The sequence below is a fragment of the Onychomys torridus genome, chromosome 5 (genome assembly GCF_903995425.1).
Source record: "Onychomys torridus chromosome 5, mOncTor1.1, whole genome shotgun sequence".
Lineage (NCBI taxonomy): Eukaryota > Metazoa > Chordata > Mammalia > Rodentia > Cricetidae > Onychomys > Onychomys torridus.
Genome location: NC_050447.1, coordinates 32,895,104 through 32,915,039, shown reverse-complemented (window position 1 = coordinate 32,915,039; position 19,936 = coordinate 32,895,104). Strand labels below are relative to the sequence as shown.

Sequence of the window (19,936 nt, the reverse complement as noted above, 5' to 3'; positions counted from 1 at the left end):
CAGCTTGAGGCCAAATCAGCTTTATATGTACATATGTGTTTCCTGAGCACTTACAAGTCCTAAGGTGGGCTGGTCCAGACTTGATGATCCCAGGGAGTTGATGCCTGCCCCCACCCCACAGGAAGTGGCTCCCAGCTCTCCCCACCTCAGTGTGGCTGCTTTTCCTGTTGGGAATAAAGTGCCAGAGACTCAACTTCCTTCCTTTCTGCCTTGTAAAGGGAGGGGCCTTGGGGAGAAGAAGGGGCGTCTGGGCTGGGAAGTGGGAGAGAGGCTTCCTTGGGGAGAGGAATTTGGCTGCTGGTGTCAGAGCTGGAGTCACTTAGGTCCCGTGAGCAGTGAGGGTGTGCCCAGCTCTGCAGGAGAGAGAAGGCCATTCTCAAGGCCAAGGCCGTTTGCAGAGGAGGGAGAACTGGACACCGGTCAGATCTGGTAAGTTCTGTACCAAATTTCCTGAGTATTACAGAGCGAAAAAAGGGACTTGCAGCTAGCACGTTAGGCCTATGTGCATGCTCTCACACTTGGCATCTGCAGAGGCACAACCCAGAACCGCAGAGGCCTCCCAGGTATCCCCCCTCTATCATACCTCCCTCCCCCCTATTTCCTTAGGGGACTAGGCAAGAAGCTTGCTCTTCTTTCTCGGAGGAGCCAAAGGAATATCCATCCTGCCTGGTCTACTCCAGACTCTGACCTCCACTCCTACCACATCTCCAGCTCCCCAAGGCACACCATGGACTCAGCAGCCAAGGACAAAATCCAGCCCACACTTCTTCCTGGTATGAGCCTTGCTAGCTTGGCTGGGGGGGAGGATGATGGCAAGAAAAATGGACTAGTTGGGCTAGGTTTTCCTGCCAGGTCTGGCTAGAACTCTAGAGGATAGCCAAGGGTGGGCTGCCCTGGTTGAGGAAACAGCAGGGCAGCAGGTTTGTTAGCTAGAGGCCCTCACTGACTGGCACAACTTCCCAGGCTCTTCCTGTCCAGGGCCTGAGTGGCCAGAGCAGGAGAGGGCAGAACAGCTGGCTCGGGGTGCTGCACTCAAGTGGGCTTCAGGCATCTTCTACCGGCCGGAGCAGCTGGCCCGGCTGAGCCAGTACCGCAGCCGGGAAGTGCAGCGTAACTGTTTCCTGGAAGCTCGGATCAAGGTGAGTGTAGGATGGGGAGCAGTGGTGTTGGAGTGGGCTGCAGGGCTGGCCAGGCCTGATAAACTAACTCTCTCCACAGTCAGTGGTACAGTCATACCTGGAAGGTGTACAGACTGGTGTGTGGCAACTGGCTCGAGCCCTTGAGGCTGTGCAGGGAACTCGTGAAGCCCTGAGCCAGGCCCATCACCTACTCCAGGAGTTGTCTCAGACCTCACAGACCCTGGCGCCCCTGAGGGAACGTGTTGTCCAGCACAAGCAACTCCAGGTCCTGACTCAGTTGCTGCCAAGACTACAAGCGGGTGAGTATGGAGGACCTGACTCAGTTTCTAATAGTCCACAAACACCCATACTGATCAGCTGCTGGGACTCTCGGGAAGTAATTACATGGAGAGTTGTACCAGGGACACTCCAGAGAGTAACCTCAGCCTCAAAGGGTATATGAAATAGGGTACACAAACAGCTCATTCTGGGGTTCTCAAGCTTGGGATGTTAGAGTCAACATGGACATTCCATTATGTGGTTGTGACCACAGTGATTAACACATTGAAAGGGCTTTGGCTGTAGTTCAGCGGTAGAATATGTGCTTAGTATGTGCAGGACCCTAAATTCAATCCCAGGCATCCCCCCAATTACACATGTATCTATAGAAATTCAATGGTACTTGCATCCATATGTATGCATCAGTGTATATACACATAAATACAAATACATATGTAGCTATGTTTGTAAATATTTCCCTAACAAGTGGGTGAAAGGCAGCCAGCATTGATCTCTCATGTATTTGTCTGCTCTCTAATGTTCTTTTTAAAGATTTTTTTATTGTAAGTGTTTGAGTGCCTGAATGTATGTATGTGTACCACATGAGTGCCTGGTACATGCAGGGGTCAGAAGATGACTTAAATCTTGGAACTGGAGTTATAGGCTGTTGTGAGATGCCACATGGGTGCTGGGAATCAAACGCAGGTCCTGTGCAAAAAAAAAGCAGCAAGTGCTCATAACCACTGAGCTATCTCTCTAGCCTCCCATCCCACCTCCCTAGCATTCTCGATTTCATGTGTTGAAATATTGGCTCAGGGATTGACATATGGCCCAACTCTAGGCCTGAGCCTGAATGTTCAGATTAACCAATGCTCTACTGTGCTTATTACTAAATATTTAATACATCACGCCAGTCTCAGGACCTCAGTCTCCCTTGCTGTACCCACAGCACAGGTGGGAAGACTGAGACCTCAAGCCACCTCCTTTCTTCACTAGTGCCAGCTGCAGTGGCCCACACACAGACCCTGATTGATGCTCAGCGATTCTTGGAGGCATATGTGAGCCTGCGGGAGCTAGAGCAGCTGCAAGAGGAGACATGGGCACCCCTAGGAGGACTGCAGTTGCCAATCTTCCAGGGACTGGGCCTTCTGGCCGAGGCATTGGGCCAAGCAGTGGAGGCAGCTGCGGGAGCTGCAGGACGACTAGCGCGTGAGGATCCAGCCCTGCTGGTAGCTGCCCTCCGTGTGGCAGAGGTGGAGACTGAGCGTACAATCCTGGGGCAGGCACCGCGAGACTGGCGACAGCGCTGTCTTCGGGCACTCCAGGAGGGCCTGGAGCGGATCCATTTCTCATCACCTGGGCTGCCTGAGCCAGGGGCCCTAGCAAGGTGGCTTGAGGCTCTGCAGGTAGCTCTGCCTGCTGAGTTGGCAACAGCTGAGGCACTAGTGGCACCCTGCTGCCCACCAAACTACAATGTGGTGCAGCTTTGGGCCCACACCCTGCACAGTGGCCTGCGCCGCAGTGTGCAACAACTCCTCTCAAGGCCTGAGCTGGGAGCTGCGGACGCCTTTGCCTTGCTGCACTGGGCATTGCATGTGTACATGGGGTGAGTGTCCTTGGAGAAGTGGGAAGTGGGGAGACTAGAGGCTCAGCATGACATCCTGCTGTCCGTGTCCGTCTCTAGGGAAGAAATGATGGGGAACTTGGAACTAGGGCCTGAGGCTGATGTGTCCCAGCTAGAGCCCCTCCTGACCTCAGAGAACATGGAGCAGCTGGAGGCAGCATTTGTGGCCCAAGTCCAGGTGACTAGTTAGGGCAGAGAACTGAGGTGCTGTGCCCAGCGCTGTGCCCATTATCTAGTTGAATGTCTTGTCAATGCTCTGGCACGTCTTGCTCCTTGTCCTTTCTTCCAAGGTGAGTGTGGCTCAGTGGCTGCAGAAGGCACTAGATGGGGAGGTAGCTGAGTGGAGCAAGGAGCAGGAGCCCAACACAGACCCATCCGGCTTCTACCACTCACCAATGCCAGCCATTGTACTGCAGGTGGGTGGGAAGTACCCAAGGCAAGCAGACAGTTCCCACCAGGAAAGGGAGGTGGGCAGGTCTACGGAACTAAAGGCTGCCCCTCCCTGCCTGTAGATCCTGGCTGAGAACATTCAAGTGACCAGCCTGATCAGTGACTCACTGCATCGGCGGGTCCATGACATGGCACTGTCAGAACTGGCCGCATTCTTGAGGAGGTGTGCCGAGCAGGGACTCATTCACAATCCCCGACAGCCAAACGGCTCTGAGTGAATAGGGGCACCCCTCACCAGTGGGCGAGGGTTCCTTTAAACAAGGACTTGAAAGTGGGGCTGCAGCTGTGGGGGTGCCAGAGTGGCAGCAAACCCAAGAGTCCCCTCTACCCACTACAGCTTCAGTGATGCTCTCATCCGATTCTCTCGAGACCACCTCAGGGGAGCAGCCCCTCACTATGTGCCCTACCTACTGGCTGCCTTCAACCACCAATCAGCACTGAGGTACACCTTCACTAACACTCTTCTGAATTCCTCACATGCATGGATGCCACCCACATTAGAACCACTTTGGGCCCCCGAAGATGGGTTTGCTACCCTAGCTCTGCTCATTACCAGTTGTACCTGGGTACCTGTCACTTCCCTCATTAGTATTACTGGATCACAGTAGAATACTCTGAGAATCAGTTGAGATACAGATGTGAATATCTACCACAGTCTTTCAGCCAGTATTTACCAAGGCTTTCCTCTATATCAGATAACGTGTGAAGTTACAGCTATGAACAAGAAAAATTTCCTCTGCTCCTCCAACTTTGAGACAAGAGTTTCACTCTGTGGCCCAGGCTGGCCTCAGACTGGTAGCCATCTTCCATCTCCAGCCTCCACCAGGCCCGGCTAGCTTCTTGAGTATTATGCTCTTTGTGGTAGGCATACAGACAGATATACAAGCTGATGCTTTTTAACTCCCTCTTGACTAAAATTAGCTCCACTCCCTTACCGATGAGGAAGAATGAGGTTACCTTAGAGGCAAGTCCTCTGGGCATGCCCTTCCTAGCCCTTCAGAATACCCGAGACCTTCATAAGCTCAGAGCCACCCTTCCCGCCCCCGCTCCCACCACACACACAGCACCACAAGGTGGCGCCAGAATGGATGACTCCTTGAGGACCATGCGAGCCTTGGCCTTGGTCCTGAAGTCGTTCTTTTGGTTGGTTCAGCTCTTCGTTATCCGTCCTGCTGCCCGACGGAGAAGCTTCAGGGGTCTTGGCTCCAATAGAATCCGCGCTGGATGACGTACAGAGGAGGATCTGCCGCCTGGTGTTGGAAGCACTCCAGGTTGAGCTCCAGGTGAGGCTTCCATTCCAGTCAGGATGGGAGTGGGAAGGAGGGACACGGTATGTTTACCGGGGTCACTGCAGGATCCAGATCATTTCTCTAGCCTCTCTCTGCCATGCTTTCCCTCCCTAGCCCCTGTTCGCGTCTCTTCCTTCGCGCCATTGGCTATCGAGTTCTGAGCTGTTGCACGGTGTGTGTGAGCAGACGTCGCACTTCTGCCAAGATTTCTGGCGTGTGCGGAAGCCTGCTGTTCAGGTGGAGCAGGGAGACGGAGGCTGGGGAAGGGGCACTGCCGATGGGAATCTGTACTCACACTGGTTACCTGTCCTGCAGCTGCTGCTGGCGGAGGCGGAACGAACCGTGGTGTTGCAATACCTACGCGCGCTGCTGCAGGGCCGCCTCGTGTGCCGCGGGGCGGACGAGCGGACCCAGGCGGCGGAGCGCCTTCGGCACGATGCTGCCCAGCTTAAGGAGCTTTTCCTGGGTCTGGTGAGAGCTCGGTGGGAGGGCAGACAGTCGAGAGAATCTTAGTAGTCGGGTGGGAGCCGAGGGCGCCTGGAAACCCTGCCCCAATGTGTTCAGGGCCTGGAGGAGAGCGCTCACTGCGCGCCGGTGCTGCTCGCGCTGGGGGAACTGCTCAACCTCCACGATCCCACGCTGCTTGGCCTCGAGGTGGCAGGCTTGAGGCAAAAATTTCCCGACGTGAGGTGCGGTAGGGGGGCGCGGGGGAAAGGGGACAGGGGAGGAGGAGCCTGGGACGGCAAGGGCGGGGCTGACACGCTTGGTGGTATTCCTGCAGCGAGGATCATGTCTCCGCCCTCTTGGACCTGCGCGGGGACGTGTCCCGAGAGCATCGCCAGGCTGCGCTCAGCTCTCTGCAGGCCGGCCCACCGCCCTCACCTACTGGCCGCCCTGCACTCTTCAGCCTCGTACCCACGCCTACGCCCTCGCTGTCCTCCTGCCTCCCCTCGGGTCCCTGCTCCTGACCCCGTCTGTCTGCGTAATAAAGCCACGTCCACCGCGCGTCTGAATCTGTGTTTGGGCACGCGGGTGTCGAAAGCAGCGGTGAAATTAGGGGTCCGTGCACAGTGGCACTCCCAGTCCTGGTTGCAATCCTAGTATTCTGACAGCATCTCGCCTATGCAGACGTCCGCTCTCTTTGTGAATTGCGTCCCCCAAACCCTGGGCTCCCGCGGAAGAACTCAGTACCCACGTATCCACTCGCCGGCAATAAGTGTCCCCACCGCCCTCGCGAGTCGCTTTAGAAGTGGGGAAACTTGTGGAGGGGGAGGTTTAGGACCACAACCCGTCCAGGGGCGTAGCGTGGCAGTGATTCCGCCCCTTTCGCACTCCTGGCTCCGCCCACAGTGGGTTTAAGCTCCCGCTACCGCGGAGACTGACGTGAGCCTGCGCATATCCGTGTGAGCGTGCGCGCGCCCGATTGCGTGTGTCTTTGGCGCCGGCTCCCACAGTCTCGGAGGCCAGCGATCGGCTTTGAAGAGCAGGGATTGCGGACAGCAATAGAGGTGCGAACAGGTGGGGGCACGGCATGCGAACCGAACCCGCATCCCACTCCAAAGACCGAGACTAAGCATGCGACCTGACCCCTCTTCATTAACCAGAGAATTCCCCTACTCCATTGTCTTCTAGCCCCGCCCTCCATTGGGCACGCCCTTCGCCCTGTCCCACGCCCTTTATTGGCCTCCAGGGCACGCCCCCCGGATCTCTCGGTTCCCATTGGTTCTTCTCTCACGTCAACCTCTGCTTAGGGGTTCTTATTGGTGTGGGCCACACCCTCTCATTTGTCTCCAGACCCCGCCTTCAGGGTCTCCATCCTCACCTTGCCTTCATTCATTCTGCGTCTAGAGAGTGCTTGGGCCGAGAGGGTAAATCAGACCCTCCCTGATCTCCGGGAGTTCAGGGAACGGTAGGGAATATGGACCTAGCCTCCAACCGTGACAGCCTAGGGCTGTCAAGAAGCCATCAAGACCCTGGGACCCTTTACACATCGGGAAGGCTTCTCAGAGAAAGTGAGGCCTAAACCGAGCCCTGAAAAAATGGTTAAGAGGTTACTCCAGGGACACATTGGCCAAAGAATTCTTGGCAGAAGAACCTGAGACGTGAAAGAAACAGGTGCATTCTGGTAATTACGAGGAGGTAGGTTGGAATGAACGAAGGGGAAATGGATGAACTGGCCCAGGTAGTAGTCAGTAGACGTCCAGGGAAGTAAGATCTAAGACTTGAAATCTTTTTTCACATAGCTGATCACTAGACAAGGTCGGAGGAGGGCTCCAAGGAGGAAGATCAGGTCTAGATGGGGAATCTAAGTTTGGGGAAGGAATGATTCTGGTTCTTCTTTTATTTTTTTTTTTTAAGATTTATTTTTTATTTTAATTTATGGCTATGTGCATGTGCCTGTGGAGGCCAGAAGAGGGCGTTGAACCCGCTGCCTCTGGAGTCAGAGGTAGTTGTGAGCTGTCCAACATGGACGCTAGGAACTGGGTTTGGGTCCTCTGGGAGAGCAGCAAGTGATCTTAATTGTTGCGCTACCGCTCCAGCCCTCCGACTCCAGTTCTTACAAGGACTCAGGCTCACTCATTTATTGATTACAATGCGGGATCAGGAACTGTTCTGGGTTTTGGAAACACAGCTGCAGATCCTGGAGAGGAGAAAAGAGATAAAACCACCAGATACAAAGTTCACTGCAGTACACTTTAGATGGTAACAGCTACTACAGAAAAATCAGCTCCAGAAGAGAGAGGAGGTTGGCTCTTTTGTCGAGGTTTACTAAAGCTGATTTTCTCTCCTCCTTTCTCTCCTCCCTCTCTCTCTGTCTCTGTCTCTCTCCCTCCCTCTCCCTCTCTCTCTCCCTCCCTCTCCCTCTCTCTCTCTCTCTCCCTCTCTCCCTCTCTCCCTCTCTCTAAAAGATTTATTTATTTATTATGTGTACAGTGTTCTGCCTGCTTGTATCCCTGCAGGCCAGAAGAGGGCACCAGATCTCATTACAGATGGTTGTGAGCCACCATGTGGGTGCTGGGAATTGAACTCGGGACCTCTGGAAGAGCAGTCAGTGCTCTTAACCTCTGAGCCATCTCTCCAGCCCTCTTTTCTCTCTTTTTAAAGCTTTTGAGACAGGTATTACTATGTAGCCCAGGTTGGCCTGGAATTCACAATTCCCCTGTTTCAGCCTCAGGAGTGCTGGGATTACAGACCTGTATCACTACATCTGATGGAGGGCAGCTTTTCTTCTGTTTTAAAATTATTTTATTTTATTTTTGTTTATTTTTTTAATGTGTGAGTGCTCTGCGTGTATACGTGCATGCCAGAAGAGGGCATCAGTTCCTGTTATAGATGGTTGTAAGTCACCGTGTGGTGCTGGGTATTGAACTCAGGACCTCTGAAAGAGCAGGCAGTGCTCTTAACCACTGAACCATCTCTCCAGCCTCTAAATTTTTTTTATTAAAACATTTTCATGTGGGGCAGTGGTGATGAACGCCTTGCCTTTAATCCCAGCACTCGGGAGGCAGAGGCATGTGGTTCCTCCACGTTCAAGGCCAACCTGGTCTACATAGTTCCAAGACAGCCAGCGCTACACAAAACAACAACAACAAAAACCAAAAAAGAACCTCAAAAATATTTTCATATATTTTGATCATGTTTTTTTGTTTTGTTTTGTTTTTTGAGACAGGATTTCTCTGTGTAGCTTTGCACCTTTCCTGGATCTCGCTCTGTAGACCAGGCTGGCCTGGAACTCAAAAAGATCCACCTGGCTCTGCCTCCCAAGTGCTGGGATTAAAGGCATGCGTCACCACTGCCCAGCGATCATGTTTTTAATCCTCCTCCAACTCTTCTCAGACCCTCTCCACTTCCCTACTCACTCAACATACTGCACTTCTCTCTCTCTCTCTCTCTCTCTCTCTCTCTCTCTCTCTGTGTGTATGTGTGTGGGGGGGGGGCATTTTTTTTCTTATTTTTTTAGGAAAGTGAGAAAGTGACCCATGCTACTATATGTGGGTGGTACCTTTTTACACAATGGGCAGTTCAGTTAAAGGTACCTATTAAATATTAAAGATATCCTGGAAGGTCAATTATATTGGCTTAACCATGATCCAGGACTAGAGAGGTTGAGACAGGAAGAATGAGTTGAAGGTTTGCATGGTCTACATAGGGAGACTCTATCTTAAACAAAATTATATATGTATTGGCAGTTGTGCTATAGTGATCTAAAGTTCATGAAGGAGTCTGAACTCATGTGTTTAAAACCATGGTAGTGAGGACTAGGGACACAGGCCAGTAGGAGAGGATATACTCAGTGTTTACAAGGCTCTGGGTTTGATCCCCTTCATCAAAACGAAACCAGAAACCACAAAGTTGGATGGGATCATAGGATTCTAGGGTGTGAGTATAAATGGAAGAGAGAAGTTACCATAGACAGATCTTGGGGTGTTACAGTGTTAAGAGGTTGGGAAGACCAAGAAGAAACAGCCAGTGATGTGGGAGGCAAAGTAACTCCTAGTGTATTTGGAAAGGGAAATGGGCATTATGGTCCCAGGATAAAAGAATCCACTGTACCAGGTGCTACAGATCAATATGATGATCACTAGTGACCTTGATCAGCTCACTTTAATGGAGAGCAGGACAAATGCATAATCCATGTGAGTGAGCTTAGGAGAGAACAGGAAAGAAGTGGGAGATGGTGTGCATGACTCGGGTATTGTGCTACAACGAAGATCGGCTGGAGGGTGTGTGTGTGTATTCATGTAGAGGTTTTGTTTTGTTTTTAAGATGGAGGAATAACAGCATTTATTTATGCTGATGGACAGAACCCGGTGGAGAGGAAGCCTGGTGATGTAGGATCAAGGAGGAATGTTGGAGTTGAGTCCCTGACCAGGCAAGGGAGGTCAGAGGCTGGCGTCTCCAGTCAGTGTCTGGGGAGAGACTGGATTGCACTGAGCCCTGGCACAGAGTCAGGGGTGAGTACCTGTGCCTCGGATGACTGCTAGGGAGACACCTCAAATAGGAGACAGTCCAGGGGCTAGTTTGAGTGTACTGGTTTTCCTCTGATTCCCCAAAGCAGACTGTAATTCTGTTCTGAATAGATGACCAATGGGAGAGACAGTATTTCATGTGGGGACTGGCCTGAGCAGGGCATACTCATTCAGACTGACTGATTACAGATGGGCAGGAGGATATAGACAGAGCTAGGTAAAGGGGACAAAATCGGACTGAGAAGATGCCATCTGTACAAAGCAGTCTGTGGCCTTCCCTTACCTCTGGTCCGTCTAGGGATCTGAGGCTGCATTTTGCCAACTCCCAGACTGGGTAAGTGCTAAGCACTGAGGTTAGAACCATGTTTGGGGTCTTAGTTTTAGCTCTAGATCTAACCATCTGAGAGGATTTTAGTGAGTAGGAAAATGTATAAAATTCTTCCTCTCGATTTGCTTCACCTCAGACTGTTTGGGTAAACCTGGTGGAAGGAGCGGATGCTGGGGAGGGTGGATAGTTTCTCAGGTTCCTGGCAGCAGACCCTGGATCCAACAAGGATAACACGGGACACAGGGCTTTCTCCTCTGACCACATCCACTCATGCTGGTCTCTGCATGCCCTTCTGTGTCCCTAGAGGTCAACAGTGTGGGAAGTTGGAACAACCGAGCTGGATGTAACCCTCAGGACAGAATGGTGCTGGATTCAGGGGCTCAGGTGTATGAGCAGGCCCCCCCCAGCCCACCTGCTAGCCCCTCATCTCAGCGCCATAGGTTGGAGCCCTCAAACCGAAATGGGCCACCCCTGTACCCCTGGCCTCAGTCCCTGGCTATGCCTTTGGCCCTGGCAGTTCCCTCAGCACTGCAGTCTCAGCCTGTGTGGCAGACCTTCTCAAAGCTGCACTTGGGAAACCGTAGCCACATGCGTCGCAGTGAGAGCACCTACAATGTAAATAGTACTGGCCAGCGGGGGCGAGGCAGAGCTCCGCTTGGACGGGGATGTGATCCAGGTGGAGGGACCCTACGGCCTGCGGCCTCCTTACCTCACATTGCTAAGACTCGAAAGTATGTAGGCAATGGTAGCAACAAGAGCCCCTGCATGTTAGTGGCCCTGCGGCCAACCAACATGGACCAGGAACGGGAGAAATTCTTCCAGTCCCATTACACCTACAATCCACAGTTCGAGTACCAGAAACCGATGCCAATGAGTGTGCTGGAGAAGTACCAGGAGGCCTCTGGACAGTTCATCCATCAGGTCAGTCCAGCCTGCCCATTTCACCCCGGCCCTGACTACTCAAGGGACCTAGCCTGACTAGTGACTGTGGCCCTGTGTACAGGCCGTTGGCATCATTGAGGCTGTCCTGGAGAAGTTTGGCACTTATGAACACTTTGAGGCCGCCACAGGGGGCCAGCTGCTGACCAAGTGTCAAATTTGGTCCATTGTGCGAAAATACATGCAGAAGGAAGGCTGCGTTGGGGAGGTAAGTTTGCCCTTTCCACAGGACCCATATGCTATATGCTCCAAATCAGGCCACCTCACGGCTAGGCCCAGTTACACACCAGGCTATAACCCCTAGACTTATCTCTGCTCCAGCTCCAGCTAAGTAAGAGCTGGATTTGAAGGGTGGATGTCCTGACCGGTGTCTAGCCTGGCTGCCTTGTAGCATCAGGAGCCTGGCTGCCCACTAGCTTTCAGGGCCTGTAAGCCATGGCTCAGAGCCCTGCCACCCTGCAGGTTGTGGTGCAGCTGAGTGAGGACCTGCTGTCCCAGGCGGTGATGATGGTGGAGAACAGCCGACCCACGCTGGCCATCAACCTGACCGGAGCCCGCCAGTATTGGTTGGAGGGCATGCTGCGGCACGAGATAGGTCAGTCTGTGGGTGGCATTTGTGTGGGTGGGTAGAATCAAAAGGTATTAAGAGATGGGGGCAGGCAGTGTGGGGCATTCTCCCCCTTCCTTCCCTCTGGGAGAAGACAGGCCTGGTCATCCCTAAGCAGATACTCCTTCCTTCTCATTCATAGAAGTAGGTCAGATATGCCTGCCCACCCTGTCTGCTGCCCTTCATTCTTCCTTCTTTGGTTGTCTCTCCAGTTCCTCTCCCATTCCCTTTGACAGTGAAGGGAAGACTTCCGAGGTCCTAACAGGCCAGAAAGAATCTGAGGGTTCCACCAGACCAGCTAACATACAGGCCCACCAGGGTGGGTGGCAGACCAGATCCTAGGAAGGGAATTGCTTGAAGAAAACACATAGATAAAAGTTTAGGAGATGGGGTTGGGGATTTAGCTCAGTGGTAGAGTGCTTGCCTAGCAAGTGCAAAGCCCTGGGTTCGATCCTCAGCTCCACAAAAAAAAAAAAAAAAAAAAAAAAAAAAGTTTAGGAGACCAGGCTAGGAATGCAAGCACAGGACACTAGACACTGTTCTCATCAGACAAGAATCTTGTTGCTCTGAGCAAGCAGTGATTTTGATTGGGGCATTTGCATGACTGTCAAGATGATTGGCTTGTGCACTAGGATGTTGGGGCAGGATGGCCTGCACTTGGTCTCTAGGAAAGCTAGGGCACAGTATGAGCCGGTGTGCAAGAGGTGAGGAGAAAATAGGCAGAGAGGGGTCTGCCGGACCAAGAGTCTTCTTGTTGGGTGAGAGTTGTGGAGTTGGGTGAGAATGAATTTAGGTAGGGCTTTGGATGACTTGCATGGGGTGAGTTTGGGGGCATGAAGATCTAAGAGTCTCTACTAGAGGCCCTTGGCATGAGTTCAGCCACCTCCTCATCCTCCCCACAGGCACCCACTACCTGCGTGGCGTGAACAATGCAAGACAGCCGTGGCACAGCACCGAAGGCCGCTTGCAGTATGGGCTTCGGCCAGCCAACCCCACTGAAGAGGGCCTGGCCAGCCTGCACAGTGTGCTGTTCAGAAAGCAACCCTTCCTGTGGCGGGCGGCCCTGCTCTACTACACCATTCACCAGGCTGCGCGCATGTCCTTCCGCCAGCTCTTCCAGGATCTGGCCCAGTATGTGCAGGATGAGGCTGTTCGCTGGGAGTACTGTGTTCGTGCCAAGCGAGGGCAGACGGATACTTCCCAGCCAGGTAGGTGGGAGCTGCTGAGTCAGGGCAATGCCTAAGCTAGTGCGAAGTGAAGAGTGGGTTTTAGGTCAGGACTTACTGATTCTCGCTCTCACAGGCTGCTTCAGCAAGGACCAGGTGTACCTGGATGGCATTGTGCGCATTCTGCGGCACCGTCAGACCATTGATTTCCCGCTGCTGACCTCGCTGGGCAAGGTAAGGGGCTGCATGCAGGCTTACAGAGGCCTCAGCCGGCTTCTCCTTCTTTCCTGTACCTTTGAGTACATATTCGATGGAGGCCTGGATACCAGGCCTCTCTGGTGGTAAGAACTTGAGTGGAGGTAAGCAGACAAGAAGAAATAAAACTTTAGTATCCCAGATGAGATGTGTGACCAAGCCTGCAGATGTATGCACATATTTCAAAGGAGGTGAGTGTTCCAGAACAAGGGAGCAGTCAGGAAGTTCTGAGGCAGGAGGCTGGAGAAATGGCCATGGACCAAAACCCAAGTCCTGTATTGCGTTGAGGAAAAGCAAACCTAATCAGAAGCAAAGGGTAACTGGAGGGCTGTAATAAAGGTGTGGCACAGCTTTGCTTTAGGAGGCTCCTACTGGATGTCTTGTGGGAGGTGCATGAAAAGATAGGCAAATAGAGGAGGCCTTCCCTCACTCTTAGAGAACTGATCATGGTTTGACCTAACCAGGCAGTAGCATGGTTGCAAAGAGATAAACTACAGATAGTAGAATTCTGTTTGACTCCCCGAATGGGAAGATGAGAACCCAGCTTCCCTTTCTTGCACCTGACTGTGGTGATGACTGACAGCCGACATTCAGCAGTCTCTGTTGGATGTGGGAGACACCTGAGAGAGACCCAGGTATCAGTTGAATGCTGTTTAGAGGTGAGGGGATAATCTGGGCTGGAGGGGAATGGGTTGTAGAACATAGAAGATGTAGAGAGAAAGAGAACAGACCCAGGGCTGAGCCTGGAGGTACCTATTGTAGGAATAGAGAAATAGAGGTAGGTCTCTTGTAGGTCAGGAATAGAGGAGTCATCACGGGAGCAAATGGCCCTGAGCCATCAGTAGATCTGGGACTAGCTGCTTGAAAGCCAGAGGTTGTGATTAGCCCTGAGGCTTGGTTTTCTCCCTGTAGGTCTCCTATGAAGATGTGGACCAACTGAAGCCCCATGGAATCCTAGATAATACCCGAGTGCCCCACTTTATGAAGGACTTGGTACGCTACCGGCAGCAGCTGGAACACATCATGACCACTAACCGACTGGATGAAGCGGAGCTGGGCCGCCTGCTCCCGGACTGATGTTGGCTAAGGATTATAGACAGAAGCTCTTGACAGAGGTCTCAGACCGGAATATGAAGCTCTTTATGGTTCTATAGCCTAGGTGTTTCTTGAGGGGGGCACTGGGCTACCAGGAGCATCTTGGGAAGATGAAAGGCAACGTCAGAAGGTTTTTGTCCTTGCTAGTCTTCCTGGGGCCTGTGAACTAGCATGTCACATAAACTCCTGACCAGGGGAGACCTGGGGAGAGGGGAACTGAGTGTGAATAGGAATGTGGGTTGATTTGGGAATAGAAAATTGTTCCTGCATGAGATGGCTTTTGGTGTCTGGTACCGGCCTTTCCCTTCCCCCACCTGGCCTGTTGGTGCTCTTCAGCATTCTTACCGTCTACCTCTCACTGGGTCTAGTGGGAGTTAGGATCCCCTCTGAGGTGGCTTGCCTGAGCATAGGGTCCTGGCTTTCACTCAGGCTCAGAGACCCAGCTGGGCTGGAATCCACTTTTCAGCATTTTGCCCCTCTCACTGGTGATGTATTCTTCCATGAATTTGCCTCCGGCGGGGCCTGGGAGGCAGCAGTTCCTGAAAGTTCAGTGGAGGGACGGGACACTTTGGAAAGGTACCATTTGTTCCTAGTCCCCTCTTATGACACAGACACACAGACACACACACACACACACACACACACACACACACACACACACACACACACACACACACACGCTGGACTTCAGGGCTTGTGAGCCCAGCACTGCCCCACCCTCGGTCCCCACACTAACCTTGGTTGTGCCTGTCTCTGACCACACCCTCACAGCTGGTCTCTGGCAGTAGTTGGTGCAGGCTGGAAGCAACCACAATCAAACCTGCGGGTCAGGCCTATAGCATTTGTTCTTAAGTTCTGAGCCTCTCGGGCCAGGAGAGGTCAGAGCTGGTGAGCGCCTCCATTTTCACTTCAGATTCAGCCGTGAGGGATGGAGCCAGTACTGTTCCCACCCTGGCCTTTTGTTTTCTCATCTGTGAAGCTTGGAATCATAGCTGGGAAGTTCTTATTCACTGACTTAATAGATATGTACAGAGTTCCTTGTGTAAGTCTGTGACTGCTTAGATCCCCACTGCGCTCCCAGTTCAGAGGAAAGCCAGATAATTAAACAGCAGTTACAATGATGTGTGTGGCTTCTGTCTACTCAAGTCCCCTCTCAGGTCCCCCTTCAAGACTGTGAGCTCCAAGACTTCCCTCATCAAGTGGGAGACCCCCATCCCCTTCCCTTGCTCAGTCTGCCAAGGTTAGTGATTTCCATGGAGAAGGACTGTTGTCTCCATAGGCTCCCAGCTGGCTCCTGAAGTGAAGAGAGCATGGAGCTGGGCCAGGTCCCACTGGGGCCTAGATCTGAGACCTCCAGACACATAGTTTGGGCTATTTTGGGGGTGGAATGCGGTAGTGGGGGTGGGGGTGTTTCACACAAGCCTGCTCAGGTCAGTGGGACTCAAACCCACGTCTACCCTCAGTTCCTGAGCAAAGAGCCAGAGCTGTGGAGAGTCAGGTCCAGGCTAACCCTCCCAAGTTTATTCATTTTGCAGTAAATGGAGTCTTGGTGCATTTGGGTCAAGCTCTGGCAGGTTCCTAGGTCTTATCCAGCTTGGATAGGATTTGTACAGGTTAGGATTCTGGCCTTCAGGAATCTAGAGACAAAGAGGATGATGGTCAGTGAAATTGGTCTCAGCCCTCATTTCAACCTCTAACAAGCCTGTAAGCAAGGGTTTAGGCAGTCGCACAACCTTCAGACTCATCTTCTTGGAAGTCAGGTTCCTCCGGCTCCGGCTCCGGCTCAGGCTCCGGCTCCGGCTCCGGCTCCGGCTCCAGCTCCGGCTCCGGTTCCGGCTCCAGTTCCGGCTCCGGTTCTACCTCTGGCTCTGGTTCTACCTCTGGCTCTGGTTCCGGTTCCGTTTGTTGTTCCAGGTTCGGTTCATCCCCTTCAGAGGCTTCAGCTTCTAGTCCTGGCTCCTCTGGGGTTCCAGAGTGCACTGCCTCAGAGCCCTCCGGACCTCCAATCTCCTCTTGCTCTGAAGCTCTGGGCAGCCCAGGACATACGGTCCCTGAACTGGGTGCCTCAGGCGTCCAGTGACCTGAGCATGGAGGGTCATAGCTGCGGTCCCGGTAGCCTGGGGAGGAAGTGGAATACTTGAGGCTCATTCACCCCTCTGTGGTTAGTTACCTCCACATTCTCTGCCCTCCACTTACCCTTAGTTTTGCCTCACCCCAAGCCACGCCCCCGATCTCAACAAGGCTCCACCCTCCTGGTGCTCACCAGGCCCCACGTGCTGCCAATCCCAGGCGGGGTCGGGCACACGCACAGTATGCTGGGCACAGCGCAGGAGCTCCTGGCAGGCTGCCTCGCCTTTGCTCTGCACCAACAGCAGCAGGCGGCGCACCCTGCGCTCTGCATCAGGCAGCGCATCCAAGGCTTCATACTCAGGCCCGGTGAGCACGCCCCGGGCCACCAGCGTGTCCAGCAGCAGCCCAGAGTCAGCCTGCAACGTATCTACCAGCCGTTTCCGTTCCCGGTCAATGGTCTCCGATGGCCGCTCCTGCACGTTGCCCATGTTTGGGCTATATCAAGGAGGAGAGAAATGGGGCGGGGGGTGGGGGGGGGTGGGGCGGCGGCTGGCGTTCCCACACACTGACTTCTCCCAGGAGTGATCTAAGTTCACCTCGGCAGAGTCTGGATGGTTCTTCAGCGGAAGACCTGGAGGCCAGGGCACAGAACTCACCTCCAGCTTCTTGGTTGCTTCTGTCCTGACTCCTCAGGTTCCTGTTCTAGTCTCTACCTGTCAGCTGATTGCAGCTCATCCCAGCTAGAACTTCCCTCCTAAGCCCCAGCTACCTGCCGAACTGGCCACCAGTTGAGACCCAGTTTATCCAACTGAATTATTTTTTTCTAAGCCCAATTCCCTACCTGAACTGACAGCAAGCCCTAGAATTGGTTCATACCTCCTCCTGAACCCTGCAGCAAACCCTGGATCAGGGCAGTCTTGCTTGATCTCTCATACAACCTGGTCTGCATCTGAAGCCGAAAGTGTGGAAAGTGTGGAGGCATGCACGCTCCATTCACCTCACCCTGAGGGGCAGGTATTCCAGAACTTTGTCCTTCACTCATCACCACACCGCAATGTCAACATGGTCTGTGACTCTTCTGGGTCCTTACTAAGCAGGAGAACTGAGTCTCCTGAATTTCAACTGACCTTCTGGCATCCAAGATCCACTTGTTTCCCTAATGGCCTGGCTCACAGTCATCTCTTACTTGACCTTGAAACTCCCAAGACCCAGCTCTTAAAAACCATTAAGGAATGCTTACCAAATTTTTAGTTTCCTCTCCGTGGATTATCCCCATTTTGAGAGGATGCCTCTACCGAACTGGGTGCAAGTTAATCTACTCTGCTCATCTCTCTTATCAACTGAGGACCACTGCTCACATGGGTGGCCTGACCCAGCCAGCAAGGGCCCTGGGATTAAGGAAAAAGGAAACCTGGCCATCCTTTGGCTTCAGCTTTGTCCATACAGGTTCCTTCTAGGTCTCTTCCACCCTAAATGTCTCTGTTCTACCTTCTTCCCCAGGTCATTGGAACACACACACACACACACACACACACACACACACACACACACACCATGCCTCCCAGGTCTCAGGACTCTCACACTGTACTTACTGTTCCTGGTCACTTCACACCTTGGACCCCCACCCCCCTCCATGCCTCATATCTAAGTGTCAGCCTTTCCTCAGGGCCACTAAGCACAGACCAGGGACATTTCTTCCCAGACTCTCTCCCCCCGTCACGCCCTATCTGTCAGAGGCCCTATAGGCACTCCGCATCAGCTTCTGCCCCTTAAGCCCACCATCAGCACTTTGCCTCCTGCAACAATGAGTGCCTCTGAGTACCTCACCCATGCCCACTCCTCCCCTCCCCTCCCCTCCCCTCCCCTCTTCCCCACACAGTGACTTTGGCAACTCTGGGCTAGCGTTTGTTGTTCCAGTTCTGTGGGTGAAGAGACAGGCTCAGAGACACCCAGTAAAACTGGAATCTGACTTGGCCTACCTTAAACTATAATGTCTCTTGCCTGGTTGAATGCCAGGCCTAGCCTCCTAGCCTCCGTTCCCACTACCCATCCAAGAGTCTAAGCTACCTGGTCTGACTATTTTACTTCCCTCCCACCAGCCTGGTCAGCTGAGTTCTTTGCCATTTCCATCCACCATTCAGTCCTGCAAGAACTAATTATGGTCCCAGCACTTCAGCTTTTGTGGATGCTGTTGCCTAGGCCTGGGATTCTCCTCTCTTCCCTCTACTCAATGGATCTAGCCCTCAAGGCAAATGCCCCCATATCTACCCCAATTCTTGAGAATTCAAAGGCAGCTAGCTCCTTTTGTGTGCCATGGTCTTCATTCCTGTGTTTTCAGGGATCCCTAAACTGTGTGTTCAGGACCTCAGCTCTCCTCAATGAAGCTTCCAAAGACTGTCTCCCATCACTGGTTACAGGGAAGAGGGTGAAGCCTGCACCCATTCTGGCCAGACTTTGAGACTGGATTGGCCTTCTCTTTCTTCCTCCCTGTACCCCAAGTTATTTTTATGTGAGCTGTCTCCCCAGTAACTTAGAGAACTTAGATGTTTTAGACCCCAGCTCATCTATCTATCTACCTATATCTATCTATCTATCTATCTATCATCTATCTTTTTTTCGAGACAGGCTTTCCCTGTTTGTAGCCCTGGAACTCGCTCTGTAGACCAAGTTGGCCTGAACTAAGACATCTGCCTGCCTCTGCCTCCCAAGTATTGGGATTAAAGGCCCCCACCACCCAGACTAGACCCTAGCTGATGGGGGTGGGCTTCCTTTGAGGTTATCACAGTTCTAAGGGGAGCTGGTTATGCCCTGGCAATGCATCAAAGGGCAAGCCTAAATGTTATTTTGAGCCCCAGGTGACCTGGTTTGGTCTGGGACCCCCAGCTTGCTGGCTGGCTGGGAGTTGTTGGGAAACTAGGGTAGAACCTGCAGGTTCAGGTCGCGCATGCGCAACCGCAAGGGTCCCCCCCACCCCAATCACCAGCCCTCTCCTCAGTCCCAAAGCTTCAGTCCTGCGGAAGGGCGGGGCCCACAGACCTTCGAGCTCCGCGGCTGGTGGTGAGGCACGATATTCTGCCCAATCTGTTTCCTTTCCCTGCCTGCTGGGTGGAGTCCGGCTTGTGGTCCGGAGCGTTTCGGACGGCCCCACTCCGGAGTTGAGCCTCCCCGGGGCAGATGACAGTGCAGAAAGGGCCGAGCAAGCGGGGTGGGGACGCGAACAGCAGCTGCAAAGGGGGCGGGGCGGCCAGGGCTGCCGGGAATGGGCGCGGGGAGGGGCCTGCTTCTCTGGCTCTGCGAACTCGGACGCTGGACGCGGAGGCCACGCGCTGGCAGGGGAGGACACATAGTCGGTTTTCCTCCCCGCCCCAGAGCACCCGGATTTGAGTCTGGGGGTCAGTTCAGCTCACAGCCCCACGTGTTCAGCCCATTCTGGGCCTTCTAATTGCTAGGTGCTTTTAATTTGCCCTTCTACGACCTCTGCCTGTCACAGGTAAGTTTAGAGAAGGGAACTGACTTGCCCAGAGTCAGAGAGACACGTGTATGGAGGAGCTGGATGTGGCGCAGAAACGCCTGCTTCTTGGAGGTCGCAGTGGCCGGCACCTCAGTGCAAGTGGAAGAGTTAGGTCCAGACTCTCCAAGTGTCATCATTCTCCAGGTAGGGGCTTCCATGAAAGCCCAAGCGTCTGGACGTTTCTAAGTCCAAGCATCCGCACACTTTGTTCCCCCCACCCCCCAGAGACAGGGTT

General features: G+C 53.2%; 3 protein-coding genes across 20 annotated transcripts; 2 read left to right on the top strand and 1 right to left on the bottom strand.

Moving 5' to 3' along the window:
* The first annotated feature begins 267 nt into the window (after positions 1-267).
* Positions 268-5,765, top strand: Exoc3l1 (exocyst complex component 3 like 1). Of its 5 annotated transcripts, none has more exons than XM_036187026.1 (14): positions 268-429; positions 607-773; positions 979-1,139; positions 1,219-1,438; positions 2,394-3,003; positions 3,082-3,199; positions 3,312-3,437; positions 3,534-3,634; positions 3,809-3,913; positions 4,625-4,754; positions 4,875-4,997; positions 5,076-5,231; positions 5,325-5,449; positions 5,542-5,765. In XM_036187026.1, exons 2-14 carry the CDS (start codon positions 728-730, stop codon positions 5,726-5,728), a joined length of 2,208 nt encoding a protein of 735 aa, XP_036042919.1. In that variant the 5' UTR covers positions 268-429; positions 607-727; the 3' UTR covers positions 5,729-5,765. The 5 variants fall into 5 exon arrangements, with proteins under 5 accessions (XP_036042919.1, XP_036042918.1, XP_036042917.1 ...); XM_036187025.1 differs by having other exon boundaries at positions 964-1,139; XM_036187024.1 differs by having other exon boundaries at positions 4,875-5,231.
* Positions 5,766-6,158: 393 nt separating this feature from the next.
* Positions 6,159-15,241, top strand: Kiaa0895l (KIAA0895 like). Of its 13 annotated transcripts, none has more exons than XM_036187042.1 (8): positions 6,159-6,268; positions 9,566-9,715; positions 10,905-10,979; positions 11,062-11,205; positions 11,460-11,592; positions 12,507-12,812; positions 12,907-13,004; positions 13,938-15,241. In XM_036187042.1, exons 3-8 carry the CDS (start codon positions 10,923-10,925, stop codon positions 14,100-14,102), a joined length of 903 nt encoding a protein of 300 aa, XP_036042935.1. In that variant the 5' UTR covers positions 6,159-6,268; positions 9,566-9,715; positions 10,905-10,922; the 3' UTR covers positions 14,103-15,241. The 13 variants fall into 13 exon arrangements, with proteins under 13 accessions (XP_036042935.1, XP_036042933.1, XP_036042932.1 ...); XM_036187040.1 differs by having other exon boundaries at positions 6,159-6,278; positions 9,528-9,715; XM_036187031.1 differs by adding an exon at positions 6,609-6,899 and having other exon boundaries at positions 6,164-6,268; positions 9,528-10,979.
* A 373-nt stretch (positions 15,242-15,614) lies between these two features.
* Nol3 (nucleolar protein 3) lies at positions 15,615-19,442 on the bottom strand. 2 transcript variants are annotated; one of them, XM_036187044.1, is made up of 4 exons: positions 19,227-19,442; positions 16,384-16,821; positions 15,854-16,237; positions 15,615-15,757 (listed from the first exon to the last, which is right to left on the bottom strand). In XM_036187044.1, exons 2-4 carry the CDS (start codon positions 16,676-16,678, stop codon positions 15,750-15,752), a joined length of 687 nt encoding a protein of 228 aa, XP_036042937.1. In that variant the 5' UTR covers positions 16,679-16,821; positions 19,227-19,442; the 3' UTR covers positions 15,615-15,749. The 2 variants fall into 2 exon arrangements, with proteins under 2 accessions (XP_036042937.1, XP_036042936.1); XM_036187043.1 differs by having other exon boundaries at positions 16,384-16,685.
* Positions 19,443-19,936: the final 494 nt, after the last annotated feature.